General features: G+C 33.9%; 1 protein-coding gene across 3 annotated transcripts in view; it reads right to left on the bottom strand.

The window, feature by feature from the left end:
- Positions 1-18,387, bottom strand: part of VPS50 (VPS50 subunit of EARP/GARPII complex) — a 220,315-nt gene that overhangs the window by 22,942 nt on the left and 178,986 nt on the right. For all 3 annotated transcript variants that reach the window (XM_077998061.1, XM_077998060.1, XM_015134266.3), the window contains exons 20-21: positions 16,640-16,746; positions 4,485-4,606 (exon numbers count right to left, since the gene is read on the bottom strand). In XM_077998061.1, the coding sequence (XP_077854187.1) occupies positions 4,485-4,606; positions 16,640-16,746 (229 nt within the window). The remainder of the gene's footprint in view (positions 1-4,484; positions 4,607-16,639; positions 16,747-18,387) is intronic.

Consider the following 18,387-nt stretch of genomic DNA (forward strand, 5'->3'; position numbering starts at 1 on the left):
ACGTGCAAGCCATCACATTTGGCTAATTTTTGTATTTTTAGTAGAGACTGGGTTTCACCAAATTTTCCAGTCTGGTCTCGAACTTCTGGGCTCAAGAGATCCTCCCGCCTCAGCCTCCCAAAGTGCTGGGATTACAAGTCTGAACCACCCTGTCCAGCCTCTTTTTTATATTTAAAGTATGTCTTTTTGTTTTTTAGTGTGGACTTTGTTTTTAATCCATTCTGACAATCTCTGCCATTTGAGAGTTTAGTCCATTATCATCTAATGCAATGATTAGTTGAGTTTGCACCTACTGTTATATTTTATCTCTATTTTCCCTCCTTGGTTCTTCCTTTCCTGCCTTTTGTAATTATATAAATATATTTTTAGATTTCTACTTTAATATCCCTGTTAGCTAAAGAGTTAAAGTTATTTGTATTATGTTTCATAGTTGTCCTATGGATTACGATATTCATCACTGCTTTACTAATATACAGAAATCTTGCAATCTTATACGTCCACACCCTCCCCACATACTTTGTTATAGTTTTTAAATGTAATACATCTACATGTATTATGAACTCCAGGAAGACTATGCTATGATTTCACTGTTAAACAGCCCTGTGGTTTATAAAGAAAGTAAGTGGAAAAAGAAAAAATTATCTTTGAATTTCCACAGGTAGATTCCATTACCAATGCTCTTCACTCTTTTCTGAGGATCTAGGTTTTCATGTGTTATCATTCCCCTTCAGTCTCATTAACTTCCCTTAGGAATTTTTATATGTCCCTTGTGACAAATTCTCTTAGTTTTTTGTTCTTTTAATCTAAAAATATCTTAATTTCACTTTCATTCTCAAATGATGTTTTTACTGGATATAAAATTCTGAATAGACAGTATTTCTTTTTCTTTTGTACCTTCAAGGTACAAAAAGCCCCCATAGCCTTTTAATGGGAAGTCAGCTGTTAATCAGATTATTGGTCCCTTTTATATAATATATCTACTATGTTTTTCAAGAAAAATTTTCATCATAGGTACTCCGCTGTACATTTCTTTATGCTTCCTCTTCTCGCTGTTCATTTAGCACCTTGTAGCTGCAAAATTTTGGCCAATGTTTTTTCAAATATTTTTTCTGACTCATTCTCTCTCTCTTCTTCTCCATCTAGTATTCCAATCACGTGTATGTTTTACCATGTGATATAATCAAACGTCTGTGAGATTTTTTTCCTTTTAATCCTTTTTTATGCTCTTCACTTTGAATAATTTTGATTATCTTTATGTTCACATATTCTTTCTTCTGTCATGTCCATTTGGCTATTAAGTATATAGAGTAAACTTTTTTGTTGTGTTTGAAATTATATTTTTCATTTCTAGGATTTCCTTTTTTTTTTTATCATTGTCACTACCAGAATTTACTATTTCTCTGCTGAGATGTTCAAGCATTTAAAATATATTTTGTTTTAATTCATTGAAGACAGTGATAAAAGCCCATTTAAAATCCTTATCCCTTGGTTCCAGTATCTTAGAGTTAAACTAGATTGATTTGGTGCTGTGTCTGTTACGTAAAGCTAGATTACATGACCGATTTCATTCTGGAGATTCTGGATACTGTCATTTTTCTCCCATAAACATCATTTCCTTTGTTTTCAGTACCTAAGTTTCTTGGCTGGGCTTTAACTATAAACTGTCTCTTGTGCAGCAGCTTTTGTCTCTGTTTATATTTTTTTTCTTTCACTGAGCTGCAGGCAGTTTGTTCCATATAATCATGGATCATGGAATCACATATTTCACAGTCTGAGATATAGGTGGACTGAATTTGGAAATCCCCTCTCTGGATTTTTTTCTTTTGAGCCTCCTCTACTATTTTTAGTGTTTCCAGTTTTCTGGCTCCACTTTTCTGATTCTCCAGTCCATAAAAACTTCAGGTCTTCCTGTGCTTGTCTCCACCCGTGGGCCACATGGACTGCACTTAGCCCTGAGCTAAAAAGCCACGGGGATAAAATTTATTTTCATAGCTCCCCTTTCTCCCATCTGCAGACTAGCATGGACCCCTCACCAGAGTCTATTTGCTGCTTCTGTTTACTCTCCAGTGTCTTCAAATAGTTGCCTCTTCTATAACATTCAGATTTTATAGTTGTTTTCTGCAGGAAATATTATCTAGAAAGGTTTTAGTCTGTCATACCTGGAATTGGAAGTTAATTCATTTCTTAAATATACAGATACCTATTTATAGGCTCTCTACAAAGAAACAGTTTTACTAATGAAAGGTAACCTTAAACGAGGCTCACAAACTGTTGTCAAATAAGAATGTTCATAAGATTTACTGGAATGGCAAATAATTAGAAGATCAATCCATACACCATGAGTGTCTACTATGTGTTTACTACTGTTTTAAGTAAGTTACAGATGGTCTTCACAAAAAAATGTGAACCAGAAAGACCAAAGAAAACATAACTTAAGAGGTGAACAATGGAAAGCTGGGGACAAGGCAAGATAAAGCAATACTATGAATAACATTATTATAATAGAATCCAATGGATCAGATATAAAATAGAGCATGAGAAAGTAGGTAATAACCAGTTCAGTTAATAGCAGGAGTTTCTGGAGGAAATAGTATTAATAGGAGGAATCCTTTGGACTAATGTATATACTGTGTCCCCAACCAATGATTTCTAGAAGCCAGAACCCCTGAGAAAAAGATGCTTATTTTTCCACAAAAAGCATCCATCTAAATTCTCTCACACAAGTCCCTTTCTTTTGACAGAGAAGCAGATACAACCATATAACCTGTTCTTCCCATTCTACACATTACCTGATTCCCCCTCCCCTGGTACCACTAAGATTCAACACTTAATAGGGTAAATTTGGAGTATTTATTTATTTTTATGAGTATGAAAATTTCTATGATTTCTAATGGGCCTGAAAAGCTTATTCTCTTAGGAAATTAAAAACTACCACTTCAATATTATACACATGCATGTGCTTATTTGTGCTATTTATGTATAGATTTTCTTTGTTTCAGTATAATTAAATAGCTCTTACTGAGTCTTACAGAATTAAAAATGGTTTAAATGTAAAATATCAGAATACTGTGTTCATAACAAATCTTAAATCAAATATGCAATATATTTTACAATAAGTAACTATACTTTGCTAAATTTCTGGGGTACTAGAGAATGTCATTCTGAAAAAATTCTGTGTCAGTATATAATCAGCTGGGAAATCACATCCAAAACCATTTGGTTCCCAAAAGTTTCAGAAAGATCTTATTTTAACACACCTTATCAATAATGTGTTCTGGAACTGTTCTGTCCCATATGATAGTAGTCACATGTGGCTATTTATATTTAAAGGTAAATTAACTAAAATTAGACACAATTAAGAATTCAGTTCCTAAGTCACTAGTCATACATATTTCAAGTGCTCAAAAGCCATGTATGGCTAGTGGTTACCATACCGGACATTGCTAACACAGAATGTTTCTACTATTATGAAATTTCTTAGACAGGACCGGTCTAGAGGCATGGCCCAAAAGACAAAGTAAGGCTCACCTACAAGACTAAAACATTCTGACAATTAGCTAAAACTCTACAAGGTCTTCCTTGATTAATATTTAGTGAGTTTCCAAATTCAGGGTGATGAATTAATACATACTTTATAGTATATAAATTCTGCAGCAACATTTTGTCACTGGTCATATTAGCATTCTTTCTAAGAAATATTTTTCAGAATTAAGAACCCCAGAAATTCGGGTCTTATATAAAATGATTATGTCTTTGACATACTTGTGATCACAGCAAGGATATAAATATTTATATAATGAATGTAGTTATACATTGAAATTTACATTTTTAAAAAGATATGAAATATAACTAGTATTATATTCATAGGACTCAATGGAATGTTTTTACACAGAAAACTGTCAAACATCTATGCAAATCACATAATTAATTTTAAAGTATCAAATTAGTTACTTGCCTAATATTGTGTTATTTTCTGTGAGTAGTAGAAAAAGATATACTCAATAACTGTTTTGGAAACGCAAAAAGGAGGTGCAGAAAAACATTAATTCTATGGCAGGTAGATGGCTCAGTTCAGATTTTCAATTATTTTAATAAATATTTTTCATTATCTTTTAGATGTACCAGTGACTGCTAAGGTTGTTAGCCAATATTTAAAATGTCTCATTTACTGTTTTGTATTTTACATAGAGCCAGATTTAAATAAAGCAATCTGTACATTTTTCATTGCCAAAATATGTCAAAGTTAGAAACAGACATTGCACTTTTTCTTCCAAAAAGTTGAATGTGTTTATCATACGAAAGCTTAAAATTAATATAAAAGTAAGGCAATAAGGCAGACAGAAAGCTGGTATCAATAATTTTGTTTTTTATGCATTCCCCAAAATAATGTTATTTGTGTATCTTCCACAAAGAGAACAAAAAACTTTGACATTTATAAAATAAATTTTAGAAGAAATATTTTTTCCCTCTAAAGGTGGACTTACTGAATCATTCCGACCAAAAAAGGTATATATTGCATACAAGTAATAATCAAATAGTTGAGACATGAAATGAATAACATCAAAGGCAATTGGCTTAAGAATGTTCATCATCTGCATATATTTTCCTGAAAGAAAAAAGAATAAAAAATTAAGTAGAACAAAATTAAAATGTTAGTCTATAATTACAAAAGGACAATAAAATTACTGTACTAAAATATTTAAATATAAAGAAATATTGCACTCCTTCACAGTAGCCATGTCTCAAGTACTCAGTAGTTTCATGTGGTTAATGGCTATTGTATGGGACAGCACAGATTACGAATAGTTCCATCATCTTGGAAAATTATACTGAAGAGTACTAATGTAAATACTACAATGATATTTTCCACTGACTACATTTTACTGTTTCCCAGATTTTTATGGAACTCCTACACTCTTCTACAAATGATACTGTACAAACAACATTGATTCTCTTTTCTAGGAGTTTCAATTTAAAATAATTTCTTTGAAAATGTGTAAGCTTAATAGAGTAAAATACAATATATTTAAGAAAATATTTATTTTCCATAAGCTTATACATATATAGCAAAAGTAGAAAAGCAAGAGGAAAAATGATACACACAAGGTACTGCCCATTCCCCTGAATCCTAGCCCTGTGAAATCTTGGGTCAGAGGCCAAGAACATTTCTTTATCACTATATCATTCAAGAGCTCAATATCCACAAGGTGAAAAGAACACATCTTTCTCATTCCTTCTTTTGGAAGATGCCAATATCTCATTCCATTTCCTCTAAATATATAATTAGATATAGTCACAGAAAAAAAAACACAATAAATTAAACGTCTGCATTTACAAACTTGCTAATGTATTGGAAGAGTTCAAGAGAGATGGGATGAATCAAATAACAAATAACTACAAGTCCCCAATTCTGTTTCTTTTTTATGGGAAATAATAGGAAAAGAAACATATCTATTAAAAATGCTCTATACTTTCTTCTGCAGAAGATCTTAAAAGAGGCCATTTACTTAATTTCCAAATAAGCCAATAATTCAGGTGCTGACTCTACTTCACGTACTGCTATGATTTTAAATTGGTACTATTAAAGACACCATGACTCAAGAGAAAACACATTCACTGCAGTACAAGAAATGACAAACGTACTCCAATGGAAATGTCTACTATCAAAATCATTTCTTTAAGAACTTAGTACGTCGTTCTTAATTTATGTGGGAAATGATTTTAAATAATAGTCAGATGGTCGAGAAGAGAAACACAAACAAAAATATACATCAAAACACAATACTCAACTAAGATTTTATTCTTATTCCTATTTTAAAATTCTTCTGTTTCACAATCATCCTTTGCAATCATTTCACACAGTCAGACATTTTCTTGAAAAATCACATTTGAAAAATATTTGAAATATACTGTTCCTAAAACACTCTGGATCATTATGCAGGTAGTTCCTCAGCTACAAAACATATGGTTACTTAAGCTACAACTTGTTAACATATAAAATAATGCAACGTTGTGAAGAAAAAAATAACATATTGCATTACTCAGTTAAAAAAAAAAACAAACATGAAAAAGTAGAAAGAGGTAGAATGCAAATAAGTAGGCTGGCATGCCTCTCGAACACGAGGTCCTCTCCATTCCCGATAAGATTAACCATTGTTTATACACCTAATCTTGAAAAAGGATATAAAAATGAATTATTAATAGGTAAAGGAATTTTACATGTGTATTCAGAAGAAAAAAATAGCTGTTCCTCACCACCTTGAAAAGAAAATTCAAACATAAGGATATTAATTTATTCATTCAACAAACATGTTGTGAAGGCTTACTGTATACTTGGCCTTGTATTAAGGAACAAGGAATTACACACAGTCCTGGCTGTTGCACCTCAAAAGGTTATACATGGAAGACAATAATTAATAAGCAGACCATCAGTATATTACAGAGTATAAGAATGAGGACTCTGTCTTTCCAGTTCAAGAGGACAGAACAGGCAGACAGTAGACATTTGGAGGCTTGAGGAGGCTTATATGCCTCCTCAGATCTTACTGAATTAAAAGAGAACATTACAATGAATTAATTACTTATCTATGAAGAGGGTGAGAAGGTGAGGCTGGTAGGTTTGAGCACAAGAAAATGAAAAATGTCAAAACATTTCTAGACCAGAGATGGGCAAATTTTTCCTGTAAAGGACTCAAGAGTAGATAGTTTAGGCTTTGCATATCACACAGTCTCTGTGGCAACTATTTAGCTCTGCTGTCTTCTGTTTCAACTGCTCAACTATGCCAATGTAGCACAAAAGCAGCTCCATATAGACAATATGCAAACAAATGAGCATGGGTGTGCCAATAAAACTTTATTTACAAAAACAAGTAGCCAGCAGCTCAAAACATTTGACATCTCAAAACGTCTGTTCTAGATGACAGACAGTAGATAGGAACAGATTGATGGAAAAACATAAGAAGCCAATAAAACCATAAGAGGGCCACAAAGGAGGTGGAAGCTATTCACTAGGACAGTAACTACTTAGAATCAAGCTGGAATGGTAGGAGTGAGAAACGGGACTGAAAAAGGATCAAGCTACAGGTTCACATGGGACAAGCTGTTATCAGTCTACATTCCCCAGCACCACCACTATTCCCCTCTCCTCTCCAGCAGTTAGAGGTGTAGGCTGCTAGAATTTACCCACAAAACAAAATAGAAACCCTTAGGGTTCCTCTCTAAAAGAAACGATAGGCCAGGCGCGGTGGCTCAGGCCTGTAATCCCAGCAGTTTGGGAGGCTGAGATGGGCGGATCACGAGGTCAGGAGATCGAGACCATCCTGGCTAACACAGTGAAACCCCGTCTCAACTAAAAAAAAAAAAAAATACAAAAAATTAGCCGGGCGTGGTGGCGGGCGCCTGTAGTCCCAGATATGCAGGAGGCTGAGGCAGGAGAATGGCATGAACCCTGGAGGCGGAGCTTGCATTGAGTGGAGATGCACCACTGCACTCCAGCCTGGGCGACAGAGCAAGACTCCGTCTCAAAAAAAAAAAAAGAAAAGAAAAAGAAAGAAATGATAAACAAACCGAGAGGAAAAAAAAAAGACGGGGGGGGGGGGGGGGGGGCAAACGAACTTAAAAAAAAAAAAAAAAAACTGAAAAGCTAAGGCTTCTACCTAATTCTGGGATTTAGAGGATCTGTCCCCATAAAGACTGCCAGTAAATCTACCCAAGCCCTCTCCTATTTCACACGAAGTTCCCAGTCAGAATTTCTACTGAAGAGAAAGAGCCAGCTCGAACATAGTTCTAATTACTCACAAGAAACCCACAATGGCTATGTAAGCCTTCCATTTTAAATCTAAATAGATAATCAAAAATCACCAGGCACACAAAGAAAACTCAGAGTGTGAAAATAAAAAGAAAAGTTGATCCCAAACAAAACAGAATAATTCAAGCTAAAAACAGAAATATAATAATTATGTAGAACTCAATAATAAAAGATTATCAAAAAAAGAGAATATAAAAGACTTCTTAAAGGTAAAAATATAATGTTTAAAATAAAAAGTTAAATTTAGTCTCCTAAAAGGTATAGTAAAAGACAATACTGTGGGAAACATTTGAGAAAACAGATATAAAGGACCAATTTTAGTAATGGAGGAAATTGTTTTAAAAAGAGAGAACAAAGAAAATACAAAGGTGGAAATTATCAAAGAAATACTAGTGTCAGTAATAGCTGAGGAACCCAGGAGTCTTCAGATCAAGAGTCCACAAACTATCAAACACACTTACTGAAAAAGAAATCATACCTAGACACATCAACATAAAATTCTGCATCAAGGAAAAAAACATTAAAACCTTTCAGACAGAGAGAGAAATTCATCTGCAACACAATAGAATGCTAGAAGTTCCAGTTCAGAAGAAAATAATTTTTAATCTACAAGTCTATTCATAGCTAAATTGTCATTCAAGTGAAAGAGAAAAAAAAAAGACATTTTTCAGACTGACACGAATTCAAACATTTACTTCTTATCAGTCTTTTCTGGGAAATAACTAAACCATGGGGAAGAGATACACAGAGGGACTGGCAAAGAAACCAACCAAGTAGCAGCATGTATAAGAACTAGAAACAAGAGAATGAATAGTGGGCCTGCCTTAGCCAACTCATCAGTGGGAGACACAGAGAGAAGTGTGGTTACCACACTTGAATGCTTCAAATACATTAGCAAGTTTGTAAATGCAGAAGTTTAATTTATTGTGTTTTTTTTTTTCTGTGACTATATCTGATTATATATTTAGAGGAAAAGGAATACAATATTGGCATCTTCCAAAAAAAGGAATGAGAAAGATATGTTCTTTGCACCTGGTGGATATTGTGCTCTTGAATGATATATAGTGATAAAGAAATGTTCTTGGCCTCTGACCCAAGATTTCACAGGGCTAGGATTCAGGGGAATGGGCAGTACCTTGTGTGTATCATTTTTTCTCTTGCTTTTCTACTTTTGCTATATATATATATAAACTTATAAAAATAAATATTTTCTTAAATATATTGTATTTTACTCTATTAAACTTACACATTTTCAAAGAAATTATTTTAAATGGAAACTCCTGGAAAAGAGAACTGATGTTGTTTGTATAGTGACATTTGTAAAACAGTGTAGGAGTTCCATAACAATGCTGGAAATACGGGGGAGAAATTTTTCCCATTGTGGATATGATAAGAGAGAAAATGGGTTTCTCCTATATTGAAGATTTTAAAAATTAAGGTTTGTCAGTCCAATATCTATTGGGTTCCTACAAAAGTAAAAAGCACTTGGCCAGGTGCCACATATAGATGCTACAAAAATGATTTAAGGCTCTCATCTATTAGAGTTTATAACCTGATGGGACACAAGCAGGAACATATTCTGAGTCGGAAGAATAGTCATTATTCTTATTTCAGTACACTAATTTAAGAAACCATCAATGAATATAAATGGCATATAAAGCCATAATAGCACATAAGACAAACTGGAAAAGCTATAAAGGAGGCATAAAGGAAAGGAAAGTTGGTTCAGCTTGGACAATTCAGAAAAAGGTATTGAATAATGAAGTGAAGACCAGAGTAAAAAATTAACAAGTCCATTACCTAAGTGCCTGGCTACCAGTTTTATTTTTTAAATATTATATCTTAGCCCCCCAAATCTCCAATGTCATTTTCTTGTGACACGTACTGAGGGATGGTGCTTTTAGGATTATGCTCTCAAAAGATAAGGCTGTACATACAGGTAGCAATTCAGAAAATATTTTTAAATGTTAAAAATATAAATTCATGTAAATAACATCTAAATATATGTTATCGCATAGTATTATCTTATAGTATTAGTATGTAGATAATATATAGTATATATAAGTATAGTATATATATTATACTACATATAGTATATATAGTAGCATATATATTATATATAATATATAGTATAGTGTATATATTATCTACATGCTATTATATTAATGTATATATTATATATACTATATAATGTATATTAATTATAGTATATTAATGATATGATTATATTATAATATGATTATAAACAGAAATACTAGCATGTAGTTTAAAGAGAATGAGAAACTTTTTTTTCTTAAACATTACATATGAAAATATTGTTTGCTTAAAAGATAACTTAATCATAAAACATGGTTTTAAAATTTTAAAACACATAAAAAAGTATTGTGATACTTCTGTAAGACTACACTATGACTTCATTGAACTCTAATTTTATCCAAATATCTGAAACAAGGATACTTTAAAAACAACTTATATTCAAAAAAACAAAAGAAGCTACCATTTTAATTATGCAGTCAAGAATTTTCCCGTTAAATACACATTGTTTTACATTTCAATTAGGAAAATAACAGAAAGGAACCAAAGGTTCTCAAAGTGTGGTCCCTAGACCAGCTGCATCAACATTACTTGGAAACTTGTTAAAGATGCTCATTCTCAGATTATACCCTAGAGCTACTGAATCAGATACTCTGGGAGTGGGGGACAGCAATCTGTGTTTTGTTTGTTTATTTGAGACAGAGTCTTGCCCTGTCACCCAGGCTGGAGTACAGTGGTGCAATCTCAGCTTGCTGCAACCTTGGCTCACTGCAACCTCTGCCTCCTGGGTTCAAGCCATTCTCATGCCTCAGCCTCCCAAGTATGTGGGATTACAGGAGTGCCCTACCACATCTGGCTAATTTTTGTATTTTTAGGAGAGACAGGGTTTTGCCATGTTGGCCAGGCTGCTCTCAAACTCCTGACCTTAAGTGATCCATCTGCCTTGGCCTCCCAAAGTACTGGGATTACAGGTGTGAGCCACCAAACCCAGCCAGCAATCTGCGTTTTAACAAGCCCTCTAGGTGATTCTGGTGCGTGCCAAAATTTAAAAATCAAAGGCTAGATCACCATAAAAGATGAATAAAACAATAAAGCACAGTTCTTCTTTCTTCTTGACAGGCTCTCACGCCTTGGTTTTCAAGACTTCTACTTCACCTCCTAATTTTTCTCCTTCCTTTCTGCTGTTCATTCATGACCTCCTTCACTGTCTGATCTTGTCTTTGCCCTTCTAATATATCCATATCCACTGCTGTTTCCTAGGTTTCCACATTCAGCTATCTTGTGTTATACATTTTTGTGTGTAGGAAGGGTAGTAGAACTTCTGTCTGATTTTTTATGAACTCAAAAGGTTAAGAGCCTCTGCCAAGATAAACTCATCCACTACCACGGTTTTAACTATTTTATAACAATGACTCAAATTATGTATCCTGATCATCTTTTTTCTCCTGACCTCCACATCCATCTATGTAACTACCTATAGACTATTTCTACTTAAACGTCCCAGAGGTACCTCTATACGTCCAAAGTCTACCCTATCATCAGCTCTGCAAACTTGGTCTTCCTCTCATCTTTCCTTTTTCATTTCTGGCATTATCACTAGTTAATCACACAATCCTAAAATTTGAGTGATCGCTCATCACTGATTCATCGATTCTGTCTGTTGTATTTCTAAAATCTCTCTAATCTGCCCTTCTATTACAATGGCCACTGCCATCCATATGCAGGCTTATGTCCTCATCATCCCTTACCTGGGAGACTTCAACAGTCTGCCATCCAGTCTTTGACCTTCTCCAGTTTCCCCTTAGCCAAAGTCAATCCCTTATTTACACTTTTTTAAAAACAACAAATCTGCTGGGGTCTCTCCCCTGTTAGAAATCCCTGAAGGCGCTTATGTCCAAGCTGCATAGGACAGTCTATGAGGCCTTCTGATAATCGGTTCTTGCCCATCTTTCTCGTCACGTCTCCCCTGCTTCCGCCTCCAGCCCCCATCATGTTTCTCACATTCCAGCAAACTAGACTACTGGAGTCTCTTAATACATCATGTCTTACACATGTTCTTTCTGTCCAAAATGCCTTTACCAACTTCTTCATCTATGAGAACTTATTCATCTTTCAAACTCAATTAGGGTGTCAGTCCCCACAGTGAATCAGTCCTTTCACTTCCCACCCAAAAAGGAAAATTAATCATCATTCTTTCTCTCGCCTCTTTTCTGTTTATTTATGCTTATAACAACACACTGTAAATTTTTTTATTTGTATGCTATTTCCCTCGTTGGGTTCCTTAAGTAGAAAGACTATGGTTTCTTCATGACTGTATCTCCAACAGTTAGCTGGAAACAAAGTAGTGACTCAAAAAAACAAAAAATCTGTTGGACTAAAACTGATTGATGCAATATACATGGCAAAAAAGGAACTGATTTCCTTAATGTTGAAATTAAAACCTATAATTTCCTTATTACATAAAAATGAGCAGTGGATATAAGTAGTTCGCAAGTAAATAGAAATGTCTTTTAAGCATATGAAAAGATGCTTCAATTCACTCATAATTAAACACATTTTTGAATGAGATGGCATTTTTAACCTATCAGACTAGCAAGGACCCAAAGCTGGAGGATATACAGTGTTGCTGAGACTAAGAAAAGAGCTACCCTCAAATACTGTTGATGAATGAGTAAACTAACAGAACTCTGTTAGTAAGCTCGTTAGTAACCTCATTGGTAAATTGAGAATGTCCATCAAAACTGGAAATGTATATACTCTTTCATCCAGCTAGAGGAAGCATTTATAGGAATTTGTTCTATAGCTCTATCGGTATATGCTTCAAGGATACTTGCTGTGGCAGTTTGTAGTATGAAATGACGTAACCTATATGTTGAAAAGTAGAAGACGTATAAATTGTGGCACTTATAATATTACATCTACACAATAGGAAAAAAGAATGAAATCCACACATACTAAGATAAGTAATACATTAAGTTATTTTAAGTGTAACCTTAAGATATTTTAAGTTAAAAAGCCAGATAAAAACAGTATAGTGTAATTCAATTTTCGAAACAAACAAAACAACAAAAAAAAATAGGAGAGAGGAGATACACATATTAAATATATTTGTACTAACACTAATATTTCCAGAAGAAAACAGGAGAAACTGAGTCGTTTTGTCTGGGGAAGGAGATTTGCAGCTCAGGGGCTCTGCTTATACCTTGCGGTATTTTAATTTTTAACCACTTTCATGCATTACCTTTCAATTTAAAATGCTCAATGATAAAGAGTATGCCAGCAAACTAAAGTGCTGGGAAACTTCAACAGTCTGTCATCTAGTATTTTACCTTCCCCCAAGGAAAAGAATGTATATTATACCTAAAAGAATATATATTACACCTAAATATCCCTTAGATGCACATATCCTATTTTCATTTTAAATACTGATGCACGTGCTAGGGTATATTTTTTTCTAGCTACTAAAGTGGTAATTTTGTTGTTGTCGGCAGTTGTTATAAGCATGGACTTCGGTAATCTAGCTCCTGCTCCTCAGACCTATCATACCTGCTCAAGTGAGAGCTGTCTCCAGGAGAGAGAACCATGAATACCAAGGCTATTTCACTGATGAGACACATTTCCTAAAATTTCTCTTTCTCTGTCTGCAAGAAACCATCAGGCTGACAGAATTTTCTCTTTATATAATACAAGCAAGTCTTCTGATCAGTTCTCTCCACTAGTGCAAAGCCTCCCTGAGCCTTTCTAATAAATTTAGTTACCACCTGGGGTAAGGGAGCCCCATTAACACTCTTTTGTTTACTCTCTGCTAATTATCTGCCAAGTAAATACTACTTGAAAGGGACATTTTAAATATGCCTTTAATGTTCTAATATGTGTTTCCGAAATACTCAATAATTAGTTCCTTCATCTTCTCAAGTACCAAAAATTAATCTGTCTTATTTATATAACCATACTTCTCCCTTTGTAGGAAGAGGCATGACTTTTGCCAGTTTATAATCTTCAGGCACTTCTATGCAATAACAACAGTGGATGGAATAGTGCATTTACTAGTCAGAGACCTCTGAGACAGTGGCTTCCTTAAAGTTCTGTTTTGTATATATCTAAAAACTGAAGATAAAAACATCCCAGGGAGAGAGAAAATGATAAGAATAAAAGTCTACTGGGGATCCCAACTGAGGTGATAATGGCAGCACCTAATCCCAGTCCTAAATGAAAAGATATAAAAGTTAAATTGTCATACTTGGCATTGTTTCCTAATTGCAAGTCCAGTAAAAGATATGGTAGTGTAGAAAGCTGAAATTGCAATAGTCAAATTCTCTTCACAGAGTAAGGTTTTATTCAGGACTGTGCCATACTTTAAAGGCTCTTGAATGTGGCTTTTCTCAGTTCCTATAAACCCACTGTTCAAAAGCAAGGCCCACTGTGTTGATCAGCAATCTTCATGTAAGAATTTGTTGTTACTATCGTCTGAATTCAGCACCAGGAGCATATTTCTACCATTATTATAAAGGCCTGTATCTTTTTCACAGATAATAAGGATAGTGGAATACATTGTTTTGTGAATTCCCTTATGCCTACCAAGAAGTTAAGCACTGTATTTGATGTCTGCATTAAATATGATATGATAAAGCATGATGTGCCCATTCCTCAACTTTGCCTTAGCCTTGTATTTTATTTTATTTGATTATTATGAAAATATGCCTTCAGAGTAAACAGCAACATGACTACCTCCAGCCCCTTTTGAACTAGGTAAGGTAAAAAATATAAACAGATATGTTTAATTATATTATTTTTCCCAATTTCCCATAAGAGCATGATACAGTCCTGCCCACTTTCCTTGACTTGCAGTGCTTCCTGTGGCAGAAGCATACTTCTCCCTCCCTTTGCCAAGCCTGACTTGCTTTGGCCATGACATGTCAGAGGAAGTCAAGGTTGACACATGGAAGCAGAATCTTCAGGAGTCATAACAGAGTTTGCTCTTGCTCTTCTTCCCATGTTCCAGATTGGTTGGTACTATTCTTTCAACCTACATCTTAGAATGAAGAGACACACGGAGCAGAGCTACATATAATCAGGAGACAATGCGTATCACGAGTGAAAAATAAAACTTTGTGGTTGAAAGTCATTGATGCACCAAGAGCTGCTTGTTACTTCAACATAATCTAGCAAAAGCTGACTACATCTCAAGTGATGTGTTCAGACACTGAAAAGTGCTGAGTCTAGAAGGCTAAGGAGGATGACGATTATTCTGAAATGTCTGAATTTCTATCAGTGAGGACAAGATAAAGGAACTGAGCCCATGAAGCCTGAAAAATGGATTGTGGGGTGGTTGGTATGAGAAAAGGAAGGACAGGACAACTACCACCACATATCTGAAAAGTGATCACATGGAAGAATAGAAGAAATAGAAGATAAAAGAAATAGAACAGAATAAATAGAAACAGAAAAAAAAATTTTTTTAAAGCATGAACTTATTCTTCTTGCTTCTAAGGGCAGAACTCTTAGACCAAAAGGACAGATCAAAAGCTAGAAACATAGAGACAGGTTTTGGTTTATCTTGGGGAAGAGACTTCTACTAATGAGATCAGTCTAATGATAGAATGAGTAGTCTTGCAAACCACTAAGTTTCCAATGACTGGGAATCACGAAACAGAAGCTAGACAGCCACCACATATTAGAGACATTACAGAAAGACAACCGACTTCATGGGAACTTACACCAATGACCTCTCAGCACTCTTCCAATTCTGATTCTACAAATTCTAGAGAGTTATTTCTGACACTATGTTCAGTCAGTTCTCTTGGAAGAAGAAAAGCTTAGTTCCCTGGCAATAACTAGTCACAGAATAGCTTTTTAGAATCTATTCTTTCTTCTGAGCATCATGAAAATGTATACCTTTCTTTTCTTCTCAGTTCAGTAACATTTTTTGCTCTTTCTAGAGAAACCGTGACTCCTAAAAAGCATTCTATACATTTTATCCTATTCATTAATTACATTTAATAATTATCTTAAAGAACACGGACTATTTCAACAGAGCTAAGATTAATCAAACTAGGCAATAGGTAAATACCATCTCCATATCTTAGAGATTTTTATAGAAAACCACTAAAATTCCTGATTGGAATAATGAAGGTTAATATGAGAAGACATCTCTATAACTTATTTGTCAAATAGATAGACTTATTAGTGAGATAGAAAGGCTAAAAACATACAAGATGTTGAAATACTGACATTAAAAAAAAATCCACATCATCCTCAAACCCGAATATTTAAAATGTCATTTCTTCATATTGTTTCCCTTCTACAAAATCATCAATAAATGTCTTATCTGTAATAAGAACAACATTTCCTATAATCTGAACATTTAGCTTGTAAATCCCTTAAGTCTGAAAATGTCAGAAAGTCACTATTCACTCTGCCTGACAGAATACTGTAAAGATCTATGAAACAACAAAGTAGAAAAATATTGTATAAATGTGAAACTGGTACTATCTTATCTTACATGTACCTCTAACCTACCTAGAGAATTTTTCATCACATTTCAATTAACTGAAATATTTTAGAAAAATTGGAAGATACAAAGACTTAAAAAGAGAAACTGGCATTACTATTAGTATTATAGTATTTGGAACATTTAAAATGAGAAGCATAGACATATGATAACCTTAAATCCCTTATTGCAGAGAGCACTGCAGTATACCAGACAACGAAAACCACAAGTAAAAGTCATTCAGTAACAAACTAATTTAACTGTTATAATGTTTCTTTTTCTTTGTTTTTAAATGTGTAGCTACTTACCAACAAGTCTTATTACATTCAACGTTGTATTTGTTAAGATAGGGGCATTCACTTTATTTAGACTGTAATCTGATTTCTTCCTGCTTTTTAGAGTTTCCCGAGAAACACTTTATATGAAAAAACAAAACAGAGTTGCTAGAGTTGTCAAGTAATAAACCAATAAGTTACTCAGATTAGTCCATAGCCTTTATTAACTAATTATTTAATGAAAAGCGTACTATGCATTAGGTAAAGATATAGAGATTAACTTCTTATCCTTATAAAATTTACAATCCATAAGTAAGGGAAATAAGTAAGCAAAAAAATAAAGTACCATAATGCATTTCTTCGATTATAAAACATTATCAACCACTAAAAAAACTAATCACTTTAAAAAACAAATTTTCCAAGATAATTACATATCTAGGTGCAGATGTACTATGTTTCTTGATTTCAGAAACTTATAAACATGAAAAAATACCATCCTAAGAATCTGAATTAAGTAGAGAATATTGGTGACAGTATTTGGGGTTAAGGGGCAGCATTAGGTTAGGTTCAAAAGAAAAGTAAAAGTTATATGGTCAGCACAGAAAAAAGGGCCAGCATAAAACAGGGTTAGAGATAAGAGAGAACAGAGTGTGCTCAGAAAAGTACAAGGAGTTCACCACATTCGCAAGTAGAAGAAATAAACAGAGGGGAAAGTAATAAGAAAGGAGGCAAGTAAAGGCCGGATATCCCTGAAAGCAATCAAACCTGAGGGATATGAACCTTATCTTGAATACAGTGGTGAGTCACTAAAAGCTAACCAGAAAAACAGCAAGATTAAATTTGTAACTATGAAAAAAAAAAAAACCCTAAATTTAAATCTAAGAGTTGTTTGGAATGGAGCAAGCCTAGAGACAAGAATCCAAGGTAAAGGAGTTGATTTAATAATCTGGCACAGAGATAATTTTGGGATAAACTAGAATGGTAGTGGTGAAATGCCAGAAAAAGTGGTCAACTCAAGAGACACAAGTTAGAATTGATAATAACTCTTAATGTATTGGCTTCAGGCACTAATTCGTTCAATTCAAACTTCTTAGGGGTAAGTTTAGGGGGCTGCAGTAACCCTACCAAAAATGGAGGTATATACACATGGCAGACACTATCTTACTTGTATATTTCAATTCAAATAGACCTTTCCTTTTGGCCAAAATATGCCCAAAACATCCAATAAAGAATTCCAACAAAATAGTTCTATTTAGTTCACAGTAGATCATACTGACACTTAATATCATACATATGCAAAAACCAATAGAACAAATTTTTTCAATTAAAATAGCTACAATTTCGTGAATTGCTCACTTTTGAAAACAGTATTATTTCAGTCAGGATTTCAAGTTAAACAGTATTAAATAGGTAGCATGGCGTTAAACGGTAAGAGTATACTTATCGTTACTACCATTAAGAAAAAAAAGTACATTTATAGTCACTAAACGTATGATAGTCATGAAATCAAGTCATTTCAACATTCCAGAATCAGGCCCATTTAACTGGCAAAAGGTAAGAAAAAATTCTGTTATAATTATCATAGTTTTGAAGAGGTCAGTTTATCATAAAACAAAACTCAACCACTAATAGGACACCTTGGTAGAAAGTTCAAATAGTGAACAAAAATGACACAGGGGAAATAAGTGGTGATTTTCTGTGTTTACAAGATTGAAGCAAGAACTCCACATACAAAACAAATGATCATTTTCTCCTTGAGGTTTTTTATTTATCTATGTAAA

This window comes from Macaca mulatta, chromosome 3 (assembly GCF_049350105.2).
Source record: "Macaca mulatta isolate MMU2019108-1 chromosome 3, T2T-MMU8v2.0, whole genome shotgun sequence".
Lineage (NCBI taxonomy): Eukaryota > Metazoa > Chordata > Mammalia > Primates > Cercopithecidae > Macaca > Macaca mulatta.